Here is a 25,448-nt window from a genome sequence, read left to right on the forward strand (position 1 = left end):
CCAGCAATGACAGACAATTTAAAGCAGTCATAAATAAATTAGCATTTGCTTTTCTGAGAGAAATACTTTCAGCCATGAAAATAGCAATGTGTACTCATTTAATAAAAAACATTCAAGAAAGAATGTGTAGTATACGAACAGTTCATTTTCTTCATCAACAGTAGATCACATATCAATAGCCAAGACACACAGAAGGTTTATCACTTTCCCCAGGTCACATAGCAGCTGAGTGGCAGGGTAGAACTTTGAGCCCAGGCAGCTTGACTCTGGAACTCTTGCTTTTAACAACTACAGTATACTACTACTTCTCCACTTCTAATTCCTCCTTCTCTACTTATTTTTCTCATATGTACTGTATTGAATTTCTACACACATCTTATTATAAAATTATATACCATAAAGAGGCAAAAACGCAATATGACACTTCAAAAACATGAGGGAAACAAAATTAGCATGACACTTGATTTATAAGAATTTGCCCCTACAGTTCCTATCTATATAATTAAATTGAAGTAAAATTGAAATTCTATTGAAATTATTTTTATATGTAACTGATTCTATGGTCACTGAGTATAAGGGAAAAAATCATGACTATAAAACTTAAAAATAGATGCCAAGAGAAAAATGTTTTTCTCTTTTGCACAGTTATGATATCTTATAGAAATGTAAAGATAAATGATGCACCTATAAGTGTACTACTAAAATCCAATAGCATGAATGAAAGCAAATGAAAGAAACACTAAAAAAAAAAACCCCAAAACCCACAACCTTGATTTCATCCTACCAGCTGACACCAACCTAATCTAAAAGAACACTAACGCAACGCTCAAAACAGATCCTATTCTATCCAAATCTCCTTTGAAATGCTGTTGCTACCATCTACAAATTTTAAAAACTGTAAAACCTTATCATATAAAATAACTAGATTGTTCTATCAATAAATATAACTAAAATGACTTACTTTAATTAGTTGGCCTCACTATTTTCTGTCAAAATGAGCCTCAAAATTAGCAACTTCCAGTGAAAGAAAAAGTCATATGTTACCTTTCGCTCTTGAGCGTGGTAAACGTTAAGCTAATGATAACAAAACCTATTCACCATCTGCAAATTGGAGTAACCCCTGAAGACTGAACTTGGCTATCTGGGCATGACTGGTAACTGAAATAAAACTGCTGCTATGCAACCACCCTCAGGAGCCTCAGCGGTGGTAATCAGACACACTGACTTGCCGGCATCCCAGCATTGCCGCTGTTCCCTTAAGACAAGGAGAAGAAACCTTTAGTGGAGACAGAGAAAAATGTCATCACCTTTCACATACAAACAGAGTGAAGTGCAACAGAACTCTGCTTCAATTCTGTTTGAGACTTTTTCACATCAGTGATCACACATGGGATTAGGGATGATATTACAGCAATTCTGTGTGATTACTGTTACAAAAGTACATTTACATGACTCACACTAAGAAAATGCCACCCTATCAACTAGAAAGGATCCAAGTGAGAAGTGTTTTCATTCTTTCTTTACAAATCTCAGTTTAATTAGTAAATTAAACTCTTCATATTTTAATAATTTTAGCTGTTCATTTCATCATGGATTGTAAATACCTGAGAAAACGGGCTATGTCATATATGTTATTCCGTTTCTCGCTCTCCTAACATAACTCGGGAACTTAAAGACGATCAATAAATGTTGACTAAAGCAACTGTAGAGAATTAACAGGGAAAAAAGAAAGGGTAACTAAAACTGTTAAACTCCACTTTCCATTCACCATATTTTACTGACTTAATCTTCTAGTTATTACAAGTCCAGACAGTTGCACAGTGCTGTAGAGTTAACAGTTTCAATTTCTCTCCTAGTGGCTTTTTTGTTCATTTAAGCATCAATGACAAGTTCTATCATAAATTAAAATTGTTTCTGGACGCACCCAAATAAATCCAGGATAATTTCCATACTATTTCAATGTCCTTTTTTTTTTTTTTTAACCTTAATCACCCCTGCAAAAGTCCCTTTTGCCACGTAAGGTGACATGTTCACAGGTTTGAGGATCAGGGCATGGACATCTTTGTGGGTCAGTTATTCGTCCTACCACATCCACTGAGGTCCTTTTTCTGTTTCAGGATCCTATTCAGAATCCCACATTGCATTTTGTTATGTCTCAGTCTCCTCCAATCTGTGACAGTTCCTCAGGCTTTCCTTGTTTTTCATGACCATGACACTTTCGAAGGGTAGTGTTCAGTTATTTTGCAGAATGTCTCTGGATTGGGGATTGGCTGATGTGTTTTCATCATCAGACTAAGGTTATACATATTTGGCAAGAATACCATGCACCTCTCAATGCATCACAGTGTGGGGTTCACGAAGTCAGTATGTCACTTGGTGAAGGTGGTGTCTGATGGGTTCCTCAACTCTTTTTCCTTTTGTAATTAGTGAACATCTTGGAGAGATATTTTGAGAATATGCAAATATCCTGTCTCCAAACTCTTGGCCACTGATTTTAGCATCTATCACTGGATTTCTCCAGTAATAATTACTGCCGTGATGTCTGCCTAATAGGGATTTGGTATTTCACTTATTTCTTCCACATTTATGAACTGGAATTCCTCTGTACAGAAGAGCTACATTCTTCTCCCCCATTCATTTATATATTCCATTACGTATGTGGACACGACGACAGTGGGTTTTGTATTTATATCAGTATAAACTAATGGATATTTATAGTTTACTCTATGGACTATAATCCTATTCCGTCATCATTTTATTGCTCCAAGTACTCTAGTTTGGGCGACTGGGAGCTTCTTCAGGCTGGCTTCTTTGTCATGAGCAGGCAATTAGGTTGTTTCCTATATTTTGCAATTAAAAACAATGCTGCAATGAATAACCTTGTGCTTGTGTATTTTCACACTGGTAGAGCTGTATGTTCAGGGTAGATTCCTAGAAGTAGGATTTCTGGGGAAAGTAAATGCATATATATAGTTCTGATACCAAAAAACAAAACAAAACAATGCCTATTGCTGTCCAATCGATCTGACTCATAGCAACCCTATAGGACACAGTGGAACTGCCCCATAGGGTTTCCAAGGAGCGGCTGGTGGATTCAAACTGCCCACATTTTGGTTAGCTGCCAAACACTTAACCACTGCGCCACCACAGCTCTGTAGATTTGATAGTTACTGCCAAAATCCCCTCCAGAAGGGTTGTCCAGTTTGCATTCCCATTAGCAATGCGTAAGAGTGTCTGTTACTCCAAAGCCTCACAAACTGAGTTTGTTGTCATGCTTTATATTTTTTGCCAGCCTGAGAGGTGAAATGGTATCTCACTGTTGTTTTAATTTACATTTCTCTGATTATAAGTGAGTGTGAACACTGTGTTCATATATTTGAGACAATTTTTAATCTTTTTTTGTGGATTGTCTGTTCATGTCCTTTTTTCATTTTTCTATTAGGTTTTGGTGCCTTTTTCCTTAATTTTTAATACAGGTGGTCCCCAATTTAAAACAGGGTTCTGTTCTGATGACTCCGCTGTAAGTTGATTCTGACGTAAGTCGAATACTTCTTTTTTTTTCCTTTCAGTTTTCATTATATATTACCATAGCTTGCTATATGGTAATTTTTTTTAAATGTACTTGTTAAAAATTGTACTTTAAAGTTTACAGAACTAGTTTCTCATTAAACAGTAAGTACACATATTGTTTTATGATATTGGTTAACAACCCCACAACATGTCTCGACCTTGGGTTCCCTATCACCAGCTTTCCTGTCCCCTCCTGCCTTCTAGTTCTTGTCCCTGGGCTGTTGTGCCCCTTTGGTCTCGTTTTGTTTTATGGGCTTGTCTAATCTCTGGCTGAAGGGTGAACCTCGGGAGTGACTTCATTATTGAGCTAAAAGGGTGTTTGGGAGTCACTGTCAGGCCAGTAAGTCTGGTCTTTTGTGTGTGTGTGTGTGAGTTACAGAGTTTTGTTCTACATTTTTCTCCAACTCTGTCCGGAACCCTCTATTATGATCCCTGTTAGAGCAGTCAGTGGTGGTAACCAGGCATCATCTAGTTGTACTGGACTCAGTCTGGTAGGGGCTGTGGTAGTTGTGGTCCATTAGTCCTTTGGACTAATCTTTCCCTTGTATTTTTAGGTTTCTTCATTCTCTATATGGCAGTGTTTTCAACAATAAATCATAACACCGAACATCTGTGAGTGAGCATCTGAGAATGACATCAAATTATGCACTGCAACACTGTCTGTTGTACATATTACTAACGATGAGATGTTTAAAAAAAAAAAAAAAAAGGAGTCAAAAGTGCAGATCGTCATAACTCAAATACGTCGTAAACCAGGACTACCTGTAGTTCTTCATGTATTAGGGGCATTGGCCCTTTTTCTGTGACTTACGTTGTGAATATTTTCTCCTAGTCATCTTTTAACTTTGTTAGTGTTTTCTGCCATGCAATTTAAAAAAGTACATTTTTTATGTAGTCAAATTTACGAATATTTTCTTTTTAAATTGCATTGGGCTTTTCAGTAGTCATTAGTTTTTTTCCTACATGAATGTTAAAGAGGAATTCATTCATGTTTTTTTCTAATAGTTGGTTCAATTAAAAAAAATTTTTTAATTCTTACATTTAGATCTCTAATACATTTGGAACTTATTCTTGTCTAAGGTGTGAGATATACATCTAATTTTATCTTTTTTGAAATGGCTACCCAGTTTTCTCTACACCATTTATTTCAAATGCCAGCTCCTCAGGAAACCACTCTTGATTTCTCCAATAGGACTTAGTTTCTCTCAGTTCTTAATATCAAGACCTTTTATTTATACTACTGTTTTCCTGTCTGGATCACTAGTTAGTTCTCTTCTGATTTTATATCCTCTACAAAATCTGAACTCCTGAAGGTGAACATTATTGAGCTCATCTTTGTATTTCTGCAATGCTTAGTATACAGTGGCTATTTAATAAGCGTTTTTTCAATGTTAATAATGACTAACTTGAATTATTACGAAAAGTCCAATTCATTCAAGAGAGCAGCAAAACATCTACTACATCTGAGGGAAAAAAAAAAAACAAACCTCAGAATAATTGAAACAAAATCAAATTTGGTCTTTAGATAGGAAAACTTTAGTTATTTGAAATATTCACTTAATGTAGGCCATATCAGTTTCTGGTAATGAGGTGTCTGTTGATTTTGTTATAACTGACAGAGGCTGTGCTGATCTTATTCAAGTTCACCATGAATATGGATATTAAGGAGTACGCCTTTAAGGGATAAAATAATGAGAAATGATGGGTCAAAACTAAGAAAGGGAACATTCCCCCAAAGTGAGGTCTATTACTCTTCTGGACAATCTCCCAGAGGTTATCACAGAGCCTGAAAAAAGTATCAGATAATATAATGCAAAGGACATGTTTCACTGTCAGGGGAGCTGGACTAGATGAATTTAATTGAAGTTTTCCATCTCTCATTTCTAGGACTCTAAGAATAACAGCATCACAAAATGGAGGTGGGCTTTGGAATCTATGAGTTATTTAAAAAAATAAAATTCTTACTGCCTCCGGTGAGAAACAAATGCATCTAAAAAACCATATTTTGGAAATGGTGGTGAGCAAAAGGTACAATGGAAAGCAATATAATTATTCTTTACTAGTATCTATCAGGAAAGGCTTGTCAAAGAATAAAGGGAGAAAGGAAAGGAGAAATATATTATGGAAATGCATTTATTTATATATATATATATATATATATATATATATATATATATATATATATATATATATATATATATATATATATATAGCTAGAGGTTATTTCCTAATAGTAATGGTTCTAATATAGAAAAAAAAATCCATTATGAATTCAGGTCCAAAAATATTAAAAAATTGTTCCTTAGTATATAGTATCTTTTCACCGGCAAATCTCTAAGGACCTTACAGAATATGTGTAATACTTCCTTTATTTATTTATTTATTTTTAAAAAAGGAAATCATAGACTTTAACTTTGGTTTTTACCACTCTGTAACAGGCATTCAACTTCAAAAGCCTTCAGCAGGTGACGGATGCTTTTTCAAGGAAAAGGTCTGTTTGAAGACATCCACATGAGGGGAAGGAGGGAAGAGTGGTAGAGAGAGAGAACCCACTGTGCCAGCCAAATGAAATGTGCAAAAGTTGGCCTGCCCATGGGCATAGGATTATAGAGATACACTGAAAGACTTTAAGCAAGGGAGGGTCAGGTAATGATTAGGTTTATGTTTTAGAGATCACTCTAGCAGCAGTGTGAAGGCCAAAGTGGGTGAGGGAGACTAGAGGCCAGGAGATAAGTTAGAGGTCTATTGTACTAACCAGAACTGGCTACAGAATTTGCAGGGCCTAGTATAAAATGAAAATACAGGGGTCCTTGTTCAAAGAGTAGGAAAAAAGTGCCATTAAAGGTACTAAAAAAAACACCTTTCTCCTGTCTTCAATACACTCTCTCCATCTGCTATGGTGTTTGTTATTTGCTATTTAACGTCACACTCCTTGGGCACGGGAAATACTCGCAGGGCAAGTGCAATCTTCATAGATGCCCGCTCCATCCCATGACTTGGCATGTGGGTAGCTCACTGGATACCAAGTTCCCCTCTGGCCAGCCACTGATCAGGGGGCAAGGAGGTCCAGCCAGGCTTCTTTCCTTCCTACAGTCTGCCACTAGGTACCTGGATTAGGGGTGGGCAAGAGAATTGTCCCCCACTGAGTTGTGGCCTTTGGCCACCTGTGGAGCTGCCAGGCAGCGGCAAGTACCGCCCCATCAAGCCCTGCCCTTAAGACACCACAGGGTGTGTGGCCTAAACCTGATCTTCCCCATGTTTCTGACTAGGCCTCTGCCAGGGTCAGTGAAACACAGCTGTGGCTGGGTGGGGTGGAGAAGGGGTGGTTAGGAAGCTTCGCCAAAACAATATCCTTCTCTATTTCCTGATTTGTTGATCATTAATCTCACTGCTATCCAAAAGTCATAAAATAATCCTTCTAAAATGAAGATCTCAACACCATTCCATTAAACAAGCCTACATATAAAACACCTTACAAGAATGAAGAGGCAGAGATGACTACATACAAAATGCAAGAGGTCAATTTACTTAATAGATGTGCACTTATGGCAGAAAGATTATAACGTATACTAAGATATGAATAACTTAAGATATGAGAAGTTATTAATAGTTTGCAAAAATTAAAAAAAGCTCACATATTTAAGACTTATAATTTTGTTTTTTTCTTTTTATACCAAATGTTATGCTTCACATTTCTACATCCTTGAATAAAAGGTATGGTGCTATTTTCCTTACAGAAGGCAAAATTATGGTGGTTTGCACAAAAAATGCAAATATGCAAAGTATCAGTAATGAACAACAAAAAAAACTTACAGGAAGCAGCAGCCAATACATAGTGTAATGTATTTTTGGTGCCTTTATTCCACCCCACTATACATTTTATCTAACCCAAATGTCCAAAATACTATCATTTCAATTTGTAATCAATACAAAAAATATTAATATATTACTTTTTCCTAAGTCTTCTAAATCTGATATTTTATTCTTTTTTTAGCAGCTATAAAATTAACTCTTTTAAAGTATACATTTCAGTGTTTTTTCAGAATGTTTACAAAGTTGTGCAACCAACTATCACTACTGTCTAATTCCAGGACACTTACGTCATGTCAAAAAGAAATTCTGTACCCATTAGCAATTATTCCCCAATCCCCTTGTCCCCAGACAACCATCAATCTATTTTCTGTCTTTATGGTTTTGCCTATTCTGGCATTTCATATAAATGGATCATACAATATGTGGCTTTTTGTGTCTGTTTTCTTTCACTTAGCATAATGTTTTCAAGGTTCATCCATGTTTTAGCATGTATATCAGTACTTTCTTTTTATGGCCAAATAATATTCTACGAATAGATCACATTTTATCAGTTTGTCAGTTGATGGACATGTGGGTTATTTCCACTTTTTGACTATTCTGAGTAATGCTTTTAGAAACATCTGTGCATAAGATTTTATGTGAACATATGCTTTCAACTTTTTTGTGTACATACCTAGAAGTGGAATTGCCTCATCATACGTTAAGTCTATGTTTTACTTTTTGAAGAACTGCCAAACTGTTTTCCACAGCGGCTGCTCCATTTTACATTTCCACTTGCAATGTATGCGCGCTCCAATTTCTCCACATCCTCACCAGCACTTATTATTGTTCCTCTTTTTGCTTATATTCAACATAGTGTGCACGCAGTGGTATCTCGTTGTGGTTTTGATTTAGATTTCCCCAATGGCTAATGATGCTGAATATCTTCTCATGTGTATATTGGACATTTGTCTATATTATTTACAGAATATCTATTCAAATCCTTTTTGAGCTTTTAAAAAAAAGTTACCTAACAGTGTGTCAAAAATTTTTGTAGAGTGATATTGTAATCAAAGAATCTTCTTGGAATGAAGTTTCTTTAAGATAAAATTAGTAGATGTTAAGGTAAAACAAAGTATTTAAAAACCTAGTGGAATGGTACTGGTATTGGTTATAGAATTTAAAAGGCCTGGGGCTTGGAAACCCAGGGGGTGTAGTGGTTAAGAGCTATAGCTGCTAACCAAAAGGCTGTCAGTTGGAATGCACCAGGCGTTCCTTGGAAACCCTATGGGGCAGTTCTTTCTACTCTGGGACTATAGGGTCACTATAAGTAGTAATCAACTTGAAGGCAACAGGTTTTTTTTTGGGGGTGGGGCGGGGACAGGAAGTCACCTCAGGAGTATTATTGTTTACCAGCAATGCTGATACCTTACTAAGTATAGGCAGAGTCGAGACGGGCAAAAATACCATTTGTACAGCTAATCCTAGCAAAATTGAGAAGTCGGCAAGGTTTCCTTTCTATGTCTCTAGCTTCCTAACTTCGATGAAAGAGGAAAACATCTCATTATATATTAATTATACTTAGTGATTAATTATATGCTCCCTTTAGAGGCACTGGAAACCCTAGTGGTGCTGTGATTAAGTGCTATGGCTACTAACCAAAAGGTCAGCAGTTCAAATCTACCAGGTGTTACTTGGAAACTCTATGGGGGCTGTTCTACCCTGTCCTATAGGGTCACTATGAGTCGGAATTGACTCAACGGCAATAGGTTTGGCTTTTTAAGGGGCATTAAACCCTGGTGGCATAGTGGTTAAGAGCTACGGCTACTGGTCAAAAGGTCAACAGTTCGAATTCACCAGCCACTCCTTGGAAACTCTATGGGGCACTTCTACTCCGTACTATAGAGTCGCTATGAGTCAGAATCGACTTGACGGCAACGGGTTTGGTTTAAGTGGGCATTAGCTATCAAAACATGTACCTTTAATTACGGAATGAAAGGTGTTGAGCTCCCCTCTCCATTGTAAGGCTGTGGTTTGATGGAAGAGGGCTTATAGCGCTCTCTATAAGACTGAACTATTTAAGTGAGTAGAATAGAATGGAAATCGGCACTGGTTAGTGTTGCTGCAAACTTATTTCTAGGAATTACCATAGATGGAAGAGGGTTTCCATTGTTCTTTGATTCTTCTAAGTTTAGAGTCTTGGCAATATTCCCTGCCAAGGCTGCTCCCTTTTCCTTCAGGTACTTGCCTATCTCCTCCTTTCCCCTTAAGAGGTCTTATCTAAACTTAATCCTTTTTCCTCTGCAACAAGACTTGGGGCTCCAATTTTTACATTTTCTAGAATATTCACCATTAAAAGATTTAAAAATTATACCCTGTCTGATTACATACATAAGGTATGGTTAATATTTGGTATCTTCAGACCATAATTTTTCTTTTCTGACATCTGTTTATTACATAATTTTTACCTCTGATAATAACATTTTATATACATATGAATATATTCATATTATATTCATAAACTACTTACATAGTCATATATATGTATGAATATGAATACACTCTTTATTAAAAGGGGTATCTGCAGTGTGATCCTATTATGTACTTTAATTCCATGTAGTTCATCAGTGAAGAGAAGGAAGAAAGATGGATATAGAAATCTTTAAGCAGTAGAGGAAAGAACTTTAAGTGTCCTGAAATATGATAGCAATCACAAAATAAAAACTGAAATAGTATTGCAGTTCAGGTCCTATGAATTGAATTTCATTATTTTACCCCTCAGACTGAGATTGTTAGGTTGGCCAGAGGTCACTGTGTCAAAGTAATTCAAGAATTTCATAAATTTAGACTGGCCATCTGAAACAGACAGGGGCAAATTAATGTACAATGCAGCAGTTTGTTTGCGAATAAGAGCAGGTCACTGAGAACATGTCTCTTGTTAGTTTCTTATGGCAGACCTGAATGTACAAAAGAAAGCTCTGATGTCCAAAGGTAAGACATTGACTAGGATGGTTCCTAATATTTTACCAATAATTTGGACAAAAGGTTCTCAATCTTGGCTGCATATTAGAAGCATCTGGGAGACTTTTAAAAAATTCCGATGACTGGGCTCTAGTTCAGAGATTTTGATTTAACTGGTCTTAGGTGGGGACTGGGCATTAGTATTTTTTTTTTTTTAAGTTTCCTGCATGATTTTTTTCTTGGAAGCCCTGGTGGTGTAGTGGTTAAGAGTTATGGCTGCTAACCAAAAGGCTGGCAATTCAAATCCACCAGGTGTTCCTTGGAAACACTATGAGATAGTTCTACTCTGTCCTATAGTGTTGCTAGGAGTCAGAGTCAACTCGATGGCGATGGGTTTTTAGGTGATTTTTACATACCACTAGATTTGAAAACCACTGCTTTGGACAATGTATGCTTTCTGGTCTTTACTAGGGGCATGAAACTGTCTCTTTGTTTAACCTGGAATAATATTCTATAGGATTTTATTAATTGAGGATTCTATCAAAACAGAGAGCAATACCAACTGAGCCTGATACTTCTATACTTAAGAAAGGATACAACATTTTCTTTTACACAGGACTTTAACTTATTCTACATTTTATTCTTTCAGAGCTTTACTTTCTTCTAAAAATTGTGCAAAAGCTTTATCTTTTGACCATCTTTTGCATCTAGTATCTGATTGGGAATATTCAGGTGTCATGGTGACAAGAACACACAGAGGAATATCACAGGAATATTCAGCTATTGCCTTAGTTCAAAGGAGCCCTGGTGGCACAGTGGTTAAAGCACTCTGCTGCTAACCTAAAAAGGTTGGTGGTACGAACCCACTAGCTGCTCGGTGGGAGAAAGATGTGGCAGACTGCTTCTGTAAAGATTACAGCCTTGTAAACCCTGTGGGGCAGCAGTTCCACTCTGTCCTTTAGGGCCACTATGAGTCGGAATCAATTTGACGGCGGTGGGGTTTGGTTTGTTTGGCCTTAGTTCAACTACGCTTTCTGGTTGCCTTGGCATATATTTTAGTGCCTGAATTCTTTCAGAGCCAAGCTCAAAGCTAATACAAATGAAGCAGCTGCAACTGCATTGTGTTATATTCACATGGCAGGCCAACTCAAACCATTGTGTTGTTGAAATGAGAACACTAAGCCAAGCACCTGGCCCGGAACACGAGCAGTTCTTGCTTAGCCAAGGCCAAATTGATGGCACCGTGTAAGTAGAAGCAATGCAAAATTCATAAATATCAATAGTCACTTTATAAATAGAGTATTACAGAAAGAGCGCAATCCAATAACAGGCACTGTGAAATAAATATACATAATTACAAGACGTGATCATTTTCCCTTTCTGAGTTAAACTTAAGCACCTGGATAACTTCTCATCAGTTTACTCAATTCTTCTTAATCATCCCTGTAATATCATGTAAATGTAGTTTAACAACATATAAAACATACAATGGATGTTTTATTAACAGAAAACACAGATCTGATGAAGGCAAAAAGTTTAGCAGGATGTTAAAGAAAAAATGAAAAACAATTTTTAAAATAAATAAAAACTATTCAAATGACTAAAATTGTTCTTGAAGAATCTAAGTCACAATGCAGATCTGCAAAACACTGTCATCTTATACATATGTTTAACACCTAAATGGTTCAAAGAAATATCCATTGAAACAAATTGTTGAATAAAGAATTCTACCTATTTTCAGTACCCAATATATGTAAATACAGTATACACTATACAGATAAAATACCATAGCCCTCAATTCTAAATATAAATTAAAACCTCTCTTTGTTGAGGAAAGAAAAAAAAAATTGAACTATTCTGCACAGGTACATTAATTTATTCCAAGTGTATGTAGTGGTTATTAAATGGCTTGGTATTCCATTTTACTGGAAATACTATCAGAAACACCAAGAGAATAAGCATGCACTAAACTTGTTCAATTCTGGTTCTTAGATAATTTATGCACATTTTATCCATTCAACAATAATTTGCTGAGTGTTTTCTATGTGCCAGATACCATGCTAGGCATGGGGTTGTTACAAAGATGGTCAGAACAAATAATCACTGTCTGAGGACACAGGCCTACAAATGAATAACTGCTACTTGGGTTAAGGTATGTGTGAAGAATATGGCATAAAAGTGGAGGAAGGACAGAAAAACTATCCTGCAGATCACGGCTTTTTTCTTACAGCTATGATTAGATAAAAGCAGAAGTATATTTAATCACTTCGAAAAAAACCCAAGACCTCGTGTTAACCTATAGGTTCAGTGGCCATTTTTCCCACTCATTTCTTATGTCCTTATTTTTAAACTAATTGACTTTGCTGTCTATCACCTGCATAAAGATGGTCGACTAAGTAAGGAATTCACATGAATACCCTGTTGTACTAGTTATCTATTTTAAGTTTTTAAAAGTATAAATTTTTGTGAATGAGGAAGAAATATAAAAGTTTTGGGCTTTCCAGGTTTGCCTTAGCTCCTTTCTGCCCTATCCATCGTCAGCCAGCAGGATATGAGTGCGACACTTACTCACTGGCTTCTTCTAGAATTACCTACCACTACTCTTTTAACCACTACTCTAGAAATACCTGCAGCATCAGCTGAATAGTCAGGGGTGGCTGCTGGGCTGGTTTCTATTGAATGATAGCCCTTTACCTATCACCCTGAATTGGGATTACAAACCAATTGGCATCAAGTCAATTCCAACTCATGGAGACCCCATGTGTGTCAGAGTAGAACTGATCTCCACAGGGTTTTCAGCAGATGATTTTTTGGAAGCAGATCATCTGGCCTTTCTTCCAAGGTGCGACTGGATGGACTTGAACCGCCAACCTTTCAGTTAGCAGCAGAGTGTATTAACCATTTGTGCCACCCAGGAACTCCTGAATTGGGATAATGATAGCAAAAGGAAAACGACGGCATTTACGGGAAGAGTCAAGCAATTTACCAACACTTCTCTGTATTTATCCAACTTAGTAGCTTTTGAGACAAAGGCAAATATCTTAACAAACACATCTATCTCTAATGCTTTAGCAGCCAGCAAAATTTAAAGTTTGACAAACAAACCCATTCAGGGTCTTGCTCTAATTTACTTTTCTAGCCTCCTCTCTTACCATGTTTTCCCACAAACTTCTTGATTCTTGCCTCACTACATCCTTTCTATGTTCTCTGAAAGCGTCAGTCATTTCATGATGTGTTATCTTTCCAAAATGCTATTCCTCCAGCTTGGAAAAGTCTTCTTTACTTGTCAATTTTCATTCAGCCTTTGAAACTCAGCTCAAATACTGGCTCCTTGGAAAAAGCTTACACAGTGTGTTGTTAATAGCCTGTGTCACAACACTTACAATCTCCTTATGAATCTGGTCATTTTTCTATCTCTTCCTACTAGACTATAAGCTCTCCGAGAGTGGAAAACTCTGTTGTGTTCATTTCTGTTTCTCCATACCAACAACAGTAGCAAAAAAGTATCACCAATTGGTGAATCATCAATACTTTGACAAAAGTAGGCATTCAATAAGTGTGTCACTGTTAATAACTTCAGTCAGGGCTTACTAAATCTATTTCATCTGTTCCCAGTGAGCCTGAAGATGGGGCAGGAAAGAAATAAGGCCCTTTTGTAGAGTCCACTCTAGCTCCTTTTTGAGTCCACCTGATGAGTGGTGAATGTGATATTCACTGTAGTAAAAACATCTGAATCCTAGAACCACTAGCACTTGCATTTAGATCTTACTTCTGATTCTTCATGATGTTAATACGGAAGAGATCTTCTTTGGGAGACTGTGTAAATAACTTAAAGGCAAATATCTCAGTTTGGTCCCTTTTTGTACTGTTGATCCATATTCAGAAAGTCCATTTGAGATATTACTTGCCAGAATATTCTGTGTTGATTTGAAAACTAGACATACTTCTTTTCAGCAATACATCAAAATGATGTAAGTCACTTTAGCAACTGGTGTTACATGGAAATTTTAAAAATAAAATGTACTTCCATAGACATCCAAGTACTGCAGTGCCTCATTCAGCCAGTGTTATTTGGCGTCTCCTAAAATAATATAAATTACTTATCCAGAATTATCAAGGAATGAGATACATTACAAACCAGATTTTTCTGGACAACAAGTTTCATGAATATCACATCTTTTCAAGGTTTTAAATATTCTAAAAATGGATATACATCGCATAATATTACACAGCCCTTCCCCTTTTTTTAAAACAGTACAATGAATATAATTTCACTTTTTCTTGGTGATTCTAGGTCATTATTATTAATATCAATTACTATGCACCATTCTGTAAACAACAGTAAACTGAAGGGCTATTGATAAATGTAAGGCTATTTGCCTTTATCCTAAATGGATTTAGGTTGTTTTTATGGTTCTTTGGCTTTTATTTTCTATCTCCTCCCTTTACTCACTGTTACAAACAGCCTTACATTTATCAGTAGCCCTTAAGGGTACCATTGTTTACAGGATATGGATAGTACAGTAACTGACATTGATAACAAGACCCTGAATCATCAAGAAAAAGTGAAATCATATTCATTCTACTGTTTAAAAAAAGGGGAGGGGGTGTAATATTATGCGATACATATCCATTTAGAATATTTAAAATCTTAAAGAGATGTGATGCTTATAAAACTTGTTTTCCGGAAAAATCTGGCTTTTGAAGTACCTCCTTCCTTGATGGTTATTTTTCAGACAACTGTCTAGGGAGGGCCTGAGAATGGGTAAGTTCTAGGGCGCTAACAATGTGAGCTTTGTGACTACAATTTGGTAGTCAGAGAGCCTTTCCCTCATTATTTCTGTCTATGTGGTGGCTGAGGTTGTTAGAAGGCCAACAACTGAGTAAGTGATTTGTAAGTGGTACTTGCATTCATGTATATGCATCATTGGTTTATTACTTTTACTCAAAAATAATTGGTCTTATTATCAAGACGAGCCTTAAATTAGCTGTCAACTTATTATTTAAATATAAGTGAAAGTTGTGGCTCCAAATTAGTACAAATGTTAAATGCCCAGTCATGAACTTTAGACTCAAATATAGGAAGTATTACAATGTTACCACATTACAGAGGGATGGTCTTCTTTAGTCACTGACTTAAAAAAAAAAAGAATTCATCATTTTATTCCAGCACAATGGTATGCAAACATCAAATTCTAAATCAACCCTTTTCAACAGACTCCGCATATGGGTAGTGAATATTATTATACTGATCTCTGCTTCACTAGGAAAACAAGAAGTGAAGGAAGAAAAAAAAAACTCTACATTCATAAAAAAAAGTAACTACATCTATGAAACACAGAAATTTAATACAAAGGCACTAAACCTGATATTTTAAAGTTTCTGTCTTAATTTGGTTAGAATATTAATCTAATGCTTGTGATCTTTAAAAAGTGAGAAAATTTATTAAAAAATCAGAAAAATGTCACATTTACAGATATCCACAAACTCTACAAGCCCCTAAGATACAAGAAAAGGAAATCTTGCTCCTCAGGATTAATCCAAAATAAAATACCCATACCAGGTTTCAGAAGTGAACATCAATTTATATATCACAAAGTATCAGTTCTAAAGAGCATCACAAGTAAAAAAATTTAAAAAGGCATTGCAATAAATAAATAAAGAATAGGCTCTTATTACTGACTTGGCCGAATTAAAAGAAACAGACTCTTTTAAAAAAATAGAAAAGTATTTCTACTTTATATTGGTTGCAGTTCTACCTAGAATAATTATTTTCAAGTGTAAAAACAATTTTAATAAAATGATATGACTAGAAAGTAAGTATATTTCTTGCCCAATAAAACAAAGGAAAAGAGATTTAATATGAGTTACTCAGAGTTACATCAAAAGGATCGAAACCAGGCCTGCAACTGGTAGTCACCAGAACTGATCACATACAGCTTTTCCTCCTCAGCATTCTTATGTATTTAATACTAATTCTAAGTACCGGCTCCAGACAACTGGACCAATAAGCAACATCATGACAAAGGAAGAAAATACTGAAGTTGTCAAAGATTTCATTTTATTTAGATCCACAATCAACGCTCATGGAAGCTGCAGTCAGGAAATCAAAGAATGTATTGCATAGGGCAAGTATGCTGCAAAAGACCTCGTTACAGTGTTAAAATGCAAAAATGTCACCTTGAAGACTAAGGCGCACCTGACCCAAGCTATGGTGTTTTCAATTGCCTCATATGCATGCGAAAGCTAGACGGTGAATAAGGAAAACCAGAGAAGAACTGATGCATTTAATTTATGGTGCTGGCAAAGAATACTGAATATACCATAGACTGCCAGAAGAATGAACAAATCTATCTTGAAAGTAGTACAGCCAGAATGCTCCTTAGAAGCAAGGACGGCAAGATTTCATCTCAAGAACTCTGGACATGTTATTAGGAGGGACCAGTCCCTGGAGAAGGACATCATGCTTGGCAAAGCAGATGGTTAGGGGAAAAAAAGGAAGACTCTCAACGAGATGGATTGACACAGTGGCTGCAACAATGGGCTCAAACTTAGCAATGACTGTGAGGATGGCGCACGTCTGGGGCAGTGTTTCCTTCTGTTGTACTTAGGGTTGATATGAGTTGGAACCTACTTGATGGCCCCTAACAACAACAACAAGAAGTACTGGCTGGTCAGTTTAAAGAGTTATATTCTTCCAGAGTGTTTCTTAAGCACTTAGATGTTCCCCTAAAAATGGCTTAAGCAAAGCACAGGCTTGGTCTCAGGATGAGAACTCAAAATTGTCTAATACTCTGATGGTCTGCTCTGCAATGAGAGAAGTCTCATCACTCTCTGCTATGTCCCAGTTCTGGAATATAAAAAAATTAAACTCTCCCTCCAAAAGAAAAAAAAAAAAATTCCACCAGTTTCTTCACAGAATTGTGATAGGTGTTAGCTAGTAACTTCATAAAAAAAATCCTGCCAAGATTTGCCCTCTTCTTTTTAGAGGAATTTCAATTTAATGTATTTAGTTATATATTTGGAAAATATCCCACAAGTAAAAATAATATTCTCTAAAACTTTACAACCTTATACTAAAAGCAGTGGACGTTACCACGGGTGATCCATACAAGATGATAACTGTATTCTTTAACCTCAGTATTAGAAGTTCTTGAGGAGCAGAAGTTCTTGATTTCTTTAGTTGTCTCTGACTTTAAGAAGAAAAGGGAAAAGTAAAATATTTGATATCAAGACAAGAGAAATACTTACTGGTACTTTGAAGGGTGAGGTATTTGCAGTGTCCATGGAGCTGGGTTTCTCTGATGTACTGGTCCCTGAGATACTCCGTCTGCGGGGGGACCTTTCTGCCGGCACCTCTGAAAAAGACAAGGAAAGAAACACCAGTAAGAATCTGAAATTTAGGCTCTTTCACTAAATTGTAACGATATTTTTTTTTCCCACAAAAGTGAGTGTGCTTAAAAGGTGTATTATATTCTATCTTCATACAATTTATCTCTTTTTCTCTGTGGTGTCTGAACTATCAAGACTCTAGGGAGATTTGATCACAGTTAAGAATCTGTTCTAGTGTGACAGTTTTTATTTTTACCTGTGCACTTATAAAAAATAATTTCCTCTGAGCTATGCTTACTATCCATGAACTAATTAAACATTTGCACTTCACAGTGTATGAATCTACTACTCTATTTGTCAGCAATGTAGGAGTTAATGGAATAAAACAAAATTTCTGATATTCTTGTGAACAAAATATAGTCTAGTGTTATACATGATTTGATGGTGTTTGCAAAAAGGTCAAAGTTCAGTTCTGTGCAGATAAGATGATTCACCAGACTGCAACCAACAGGCCATGAGAAGACTGAAAGTGGCTGCCAGGATAAAATCACATATATGCCTATGCAGATATAAAAATAGATCAGCTTCTCCTTGGTTCTGGCAATATGACCTCACTAAGATCTTACTCTGGAATCCTCAGTCTGTTCAAACTGACCTAACAAGCTTCGGATTTTGCAGATGATGTGATCTTCTCCAATTTAATTACTACATATACTATATTAAGGTTACATTTTAAGATTTTTTTTCACAGAGTGATATATATACACACATAGATATCTGCACATACACACGCCAACAGAGATGATAGATATATACATATTATACCTTTATCACAACTGCTTCCCATCTCCACTTCAACTGACAGACATATAGGAATCCAGCTTCTCAGATATTAGATAATCTCAACATGGAAAAAAAAAAAAAACAAAAAACCACATCCTAAAAAAAGTATTCTGTGTTCTCTTCCAGATCTTAAAAAAAACGAGTAAAATGTGACTCCGGAGACTGACATTTTGATTCCTGCTGTTCTCCCTTTAAAAGACAGATGCAGTTTAAACTTCCATTTCTGGCCTCCTGGCCCCTGGGATCTGTGCTACTTCCACTTAAGAGAAAGCGTTTTTTCTCTTGCTCCCTCCCTCTCTGTGTCTTGCTCTTCCCCCTCCCTCTCTACAGCTTGCAGAGAGAGCAAGCGAGAAAGAAACACACAGACTGCAGCTATTCAATCAATCCTTCCGACTGCACATCCTCATTAGTTACTTTTGGCTATTAACAGACGCCTAAGCACTGCTCCCCCAGTTACAGAAAATTTCACTGTATCACACTAATCTGCAGCAAGAAAAAACATTTACTGAAATTTATATTCAGCTAGTGCCAAAAGGACACCATTTTACACAGACCCAGTAATGCACACAAATCAATTCTTCCTATGAAAATTCAATTGGAAGTGCTTACCCTATTACTATCTTTGAATGCTGCACGCCAATTTTCTTTTCCATGACTAAAACATATCTTCTCAGTGACATCTTGATCAGTAAGACATAAGTCAAATTGCAACATTCCTAATGACTGAGAGGTTGACAACAGAGCGTCTTACATGCCTGCAGTACAAGAGAGTTTCACGCTATTATTGTATTTTAAAATTATGACCAATAACTGTCTCTCAATTCCTTTCTAACCATCAGTGGTTAAATGAGCCTTAATGTACAAAGCCATTTTCAGAATTAGGCACACATGACTTCTAACGCACATCTCTGAAAAATAGCAGTATAATTAGCTCAAATTCATGGAAATGGCACAAAGCAGTGAATTTAAGCAAATCGGCTTGTCAAAGCACATTGAAAGAAGATCCCAGACCTCCGGAACATGACTTTTCAGAGTGATTATTCAAATCAGGCACTTCGATATGGAAGAGTGGAGACAAGGCAGGTGGGGAGAGGAGTTTTGTGAAGGAAGAAGAAAATCTGATAATTGCCTATAAAGGTAATCTCTTCTATGAAATTAGAAGATACATGAGATTGGGCATTACAATATATTTTAATCTCTGAATAATTGATGGAAACCAAATTTGGAGAAAAATGATAAATTCCAGTAGCAAGGATAAAATAATCCAGTAAACCATTTTCCTTAATTTGCAAAGGAAAAAACTTAAAACTCATTCCTTACTTTCTTCCAAACTCATAATTTTAGTTTTCAGACATATGAACTCATTAAATAAATATATTTCAATGCTTTTAACTATTTGAAATTATATTGGTGAAATGAGCAACCACATTTCAAACTCCAACAAATAAGATATTTGTATCTTTTCTTCTCTTTTAGATTCTCTTTCTGTATCACGATGTTATTGGGTCCAGAAAGAGGAAATTAAATTATTCCTCAAATGTGAACAAATTGCCACTAAAAAGGGGGAAAGAAAGGAAACTGGGTAAGCTAAATCAACTAATGACAGAGAAAGAAGTCCACGCTACGTCAGTTTCTCTGCATCCACAACAATGCAACTTATCTGTTGATGCAGGATGGGCCTCTGAAATATCCAGGATTCTGAGCTCTCAGAAGATTCATACTATTTCAAAGCAAAGACAAGAATATATACTCTAAGAACCAGTGTCCACTTAGAAATGAGGGAGCAGCATCAGCAAGTGCAAAATTAACAACGTGCATATTAAACTGGTCCAGCTACCTTTAACTTTAAATCTCCAAGAAGAAAGCAAGCTGCTACTATGCTCTTGAACAATATTTCTGCTGAGTTGGAAGGAAAATCTGTACTAGTTCCAGTAGGCCAAAATTAGATGGTTGTGTCCCTTACCCTGCTCATGCTACACACTCTTGCATTATTTCACCTGCTGTAAAATTAATGTTCTTTTCATAGTCACAACATTTAATTACAGTAATTTTTGAGTATGCTTCACCTCCTGAGACTGAGGCAAGAGACATACAATATTGTTTCAGTAGATAAAGGCCTGAAAGTGCTTCATTCACTCTCTCATCCTCTGAAAATAAAATTTTTCATCTTTAGATTAGAAGGCAAATAAGTTATAAAAAGCCCCTTTAAGCTATTAATTTATCTCATCATTTCCTTTGCCATGGGGTACGAACTGAGATGAGGTGAGAGACGACCTATAATGATGAGAGATAACCTCCAACACAGCTCCACAGAGGACACGCATTGAACAAAGCGAACATTTGAGTGTTTTTCTCTGCAGCTCTACTAACTATCTGTGTGATTCTGTGTACACCATTTCACCTCTCCTACCCTGGTCTTCATCATTTAATAAAATGGGTTATTCAAACCAACCAGAGGCTACTCTTGATTAAGAAAAGATTCATGACTTTATATACTTGGATATTAAATAAGTTTTTTGGAAAGGGGCTCTCTAAATTCAAAGTGTGGTATTAATATAGCAGTACTTCCTCAACATACACTTTCTCTTCTTACATCTCTTATAAGTTGGAAATCTATGTCAATGTGCTTTCTTTGAAAAGTATGGCAAAGAAACGGACACCCGAATAATTACAGCGGTAAAGGTACTTTTGGAGGAGGATGTGCTAGTTCAACGAACAGAAGGCAGCCTCATTCTTACACTAACATTGTGCTCTTTAGCATACTACTGGCCTTCAGTTCATTTATAAGGAAGCAAATGTCAAAAAATTCCAACTCTCTCCACATCTACCACGGCCTCCACCAGACTGAGTGCAGAACAACTAGGTGGTGCCCGGCTACCACCACTGACTGCTCTGCCAGGGATCACAACAGAGGGTCCCGGACAGAGTTGGAGAAAAATGGAGAAAAAAATTCTAACTCAAAAAGAAAGACCAGGCTTGCTGGCCTGACAGAGACTGGAGAAACCCTGAGAGTATGGTCCCCAGACACCTTTTCAGCTCAGTAATGAAGTCACTCCTGAGGTTCACCCTTCAGCCAAAGACTGGACAGGCCCATAAAACAAAACGAGACTAAAGGGGCACACCAGCCCTGGGGCAGGGACTAGGAGGCAGCAGGGGAGAGGAAAGCTGGTAACAGGGAACCCAAGGTGGAGAAGGGAGAGTGTTGACATGTCATGGGGTTGTTAACCAACATCATAAAACAATATGTGTACCGTTCAATGAGAAACTAGTTTGTTCTGTAAACCTTCATCTAAAGTACAATAAGAAAAAAAAAAAATTCTGGGTCTCTTGCAAGGAAAGGAAATAGTCATACATTTGGGGAACCCTAAGGAGCTTTTTTTTTTAAACTCGGGGGAAGCAGTGAGATGGAGGCACACAACAGAATGACTAATGCAGTGACAGCATCCCCCCAAAATGAAAGTAGGGCTTGGAAGGATTCCTAGTTTTGATTTTACTACTGTAACACCAGCTAAAAGGAGTCCTGGCAGTGCAGTGGTTGCGTACTCAGCTGCTAATCGAAAGTCTGGTGGTTCAAACATTGCTAAACTAAGAGTAAGGGCGGAAACATTTACTTTGCCATAAACATTTGAAAAGATGATACTGGCACTTCCTATATGAGAGGAAGAACCTGACTACAATTCTAAAACTTGTCTATAAAAATGAAATCTTTGGGGGACGGGGGAGGGGTGTAGAGCACCTAGTTAGTTTTGGTTCATACTTTAAGGAAAACTACTTTTATTTGTAACCATCTATAGCTTTTAAGGCTAGGGGAAAAAAATCAAGCCAAAATATACCTATGTGTAGAATTATAATCCCTGACTTTTTGAAGTATTCTGGTCACCTGCAGTAATATTGTTATTGTTGTTTGCTGGTATCAAGTCAGCCCCCCGACTCATGGAACCCCATGCACAACAGGATCTGACTGCTGTGATCCATAGGGTTTTCACAGGCTAATTTTTTGGGAAGCAGATCACCAGGCCTTTCTTCCTAGTCTGTGTCAGTCTGGAAGCTCAGTCACCACCTGTTCAGTATTACAGCAATATGCAAGCCTCCACTGACAGACAGATGGTGGCTATGCATTGACCAGGAATTGAACTCAGGTCTTCCATATGGAAGGTAAGAATTCTACCACTGAACAATCACTGCCCTTGATACATACGTGAATGGTGCCATACAATTTGATAATAACCCAGTAATTTGATAATAGGTACCCCAAAAAAGCCTTGGCATTTTACACACCCTTTGACCACTTCTGGGGGTTTATCCTAGTGAAACTGCCAAATGCCCAAAAGGTGTGTGTATGAGGATATACAGTATAGCATTTTAATAAAAGTAAAAATATTGAAACTTTCTACATGCTGGACAAAGAAATTATGGTATATCAATACACTGGAATGCTATACTGACATTAAAAATAATGATCTATTAGTACAGAAAAAAAACAAAAACCAAACCTGTGGCTGTCGAGTCGATTCCGACACACAGGACAGAGTAGAACTGCCCCATAGGGTTTCCAGGAAGTGGCTGGTGGATTCAAACTGCTGACCTTTTCGTTAGCAGCTGAGCTCTTAACCACTGTGCCACCAGGGCTTCTATTAGTGTAGAAAAGGTGTTCATAATTTTAAGTGAAGAAAAGCAAGTTAAAAAACAGCACTTTAAGTATGACCCTAATTTTGTAGAAATATATTTATATATGTACGAAAAAGAAGCCTAGAAGGACATTTTCCAAAATTTATTGAGTAGTTCTTTTGAGTTATTGTGGATTACGGATTATGATTTTCTTCTTTTTGCATTTCTGCAGTTTCTAAAGTTTTTGCAATAAAAACATATTGCTATTATAATTGTCTTTAAAAATACAGCTCTTTTATAATTTTTTTTTTAAAACAAATCATAGATTACCACTCCCTGCTGTCCTTAGAACAGTACCTGGCATGTGGCAGCTGTTTAAAAAACATTTGTTGAATGAATAATTAAAACAACGTGGCCTAAAACAAAACAAAGCAAAACAAAAAAAGTACCACAAAATATGAAATAATCAAGTTCCACTTTAAACTTCATCTTCCATAGACAAATTTGATGAGTCAAATAATTTTACTTACACAACTATTAACACGTTTATGCTGCCCAAATACTCTAGCTTACCAGTGTCTTTTTTTTTTTACTTACATCAATAACTTACTTTTCCTGTTAGTACTTGAACATCTAATTTCTGGTACTTTTCTTGACATTTTCATGTATATGTGCCACATGTCCCCTAAAGAGGCTGTAGAGTTTTGAAACTAACTAGCTATTCGGTGACAGGACAGTTATTGTAGTTCTTTTGTATCTACTACCACCAACATACTTTCCCCCTTCTGACTTATCCCCTGCCACCACTGCAGACCTAGCCAAGTGTTAAGCACGTAATTGTAAGGGTTTAGTAAAATTTCTGAACTTTTACTGAATACAGTGAAATGCCTACTTGTGAAATTACATTTCTTAATAAGCTAAAATTATCAATTACATATGTGTGTACATACTTAGAGATTCATTAACTCAACAATTACACTTTTTTTTTTTTTAAAGTACTGGGTTTAGTATCTATCTTATTTAATTCTTGTGGCTGTTCATGTAGTAATAATGATAATTATTCCCTTTGATGGAGGGAGGGGCAAAATTTTTTAAAAACGGAATAACTTTACCAATGTGTAAGTAAACTCAGAAAATTCATCAAGAAAGCTGAACAAAATGTAGAAAAATATTTATAAGGTTTTAATTTGGGGGACAATGATGTAAAGAACCAAAATACTCTTTTCACAGCAAAAGGCCAGGAAAAAAAAATTACATGTTCATAGATGCAGTTACTTTGGCATATGTAAACCAAAAAACCCATTGTTACCGAGTTTATTCAGACTCATTGCAACCCTACAGGACAGAGAAGAACTGCCCCATAGGATTTCTAAGGAGCAACGGTGGATTCCAATTGCTGACCTTTTGGTTAGCAGCCGAGTTCTTAATCACTGGGCCACCAGGGCTCCTTGGCATGTATTGTATGTTTAAACATTTCACGGAGGCCTGGTGGTGCAGCAGTTAAGAGCCTGGCTGCTTACCAAAAAGTTGGCAGCTGGAATCCACCAGTTGCTCCTTGTAAACCCTATGCGGGAGTTCTACTCTGTTCCTATAGGGACGTTAGGAGTTGGAACTGACTCAATGGCAACGAGTAAACACTTCACATTAATAGCAACCAAATCCAATTCCTAGCAGTTTTACACACAGACTTATAAAAAATGTATGAATGGAAACCAAAAAAAAAAAAAAAACCTGTTGCTGTTGAGTTGATTCCTACTCATAGTGATCTTATAGGACAAAGAACTGCCCCATCGCGTTTCCAAGGAGTGCCTGGTGGATTCGAACTGTCGACCTTTTGGTTAGCAGCCAAACTCTTAACCACTATGCCATCAGGGTTTCCAGATGGAAAAGTTCTGCTAATTACAATTATTCATAGGTCCCCTTTAGTATTTTTTGATATTGTATTAGGAAACAAGTGTTCTAATGTTATTCTCCAAAGAGGAATTCTTCAGTTCACCTCAAAACCCTTTTTAAAGATCAATAATATTTCAACAAAGCATGATAAAAAATTGAAAACACACCACACTGTTTGTGAACCCATTCAAGTCACTGAAATTTCAGCATGAGTAGTGTTGCTAAAAATGGGTCCATTTCACTATCATGCTGTTTTCCCTTATATTGTGTAAATGATAACATTAAATAGGATGAAATATGTCAGTGGTTCCGGTTATTAACAAATGAGACAAGCAAATACCTCCATGCTGTGGATTCTAAATTGGAGGATCCCCTCTCAAAGGAGTCTCAGAAGACATTTAAGAAACAAAATTGGAAAGAAGGACTAGTAGTTGGAAATGGGTTGGTAT

The 25,448-nt window shown here is 36.6% G+C and overlaps 1 protein-coding gene across 8 annotated transcripts in view; it reads right to left on the minus strand.

The window, feature by feature from the left end:
* RASAL2 (RAS protein activator like 2) overlaps window positions 1-25,448 on the minus strand; it is a 429,713-nt gene that overhangs the window by 79,917 nt on the left and 324,348 nt on the right. For 6 of the 8 annotated variants that reach the window (XM_003410874.4, XM_064276597.1, XM_003410875.4 and 3 more), the window contains exon 4: window positions 17,575-17,681. In XM_003410874.4, coding sequence (XP_003410922.1) covers window positions 17,575-17,681 — 107 coding nt within the window. Of the gene's footprint in view, window positions 1-17,574; window positions 17,682-18,480; window positions 18,557-19,107; window positions 19,226-25,448 lie in introns of those variants that run through there. The other 2 variants (XM_064276599.1, XM_064276598.1) reach the window with 2 other exon arrangements.

Source organism: Loxodonta africana, chromosome 25 (genome assembly GCF_030014295.1).
Source record: "Loxodonta africana isolate mLoxAfr1 chromosome 25, mLoxAfr1.hap2, whole genome shotgun sequence".
Classification (NCBI taxonomy): domain Eukaryota; kingdom Metazoa; phylum Chordata; class Mammalia; order Proboscidea; family Elephantidae; genus Loxodonta; species Loxodonta africana.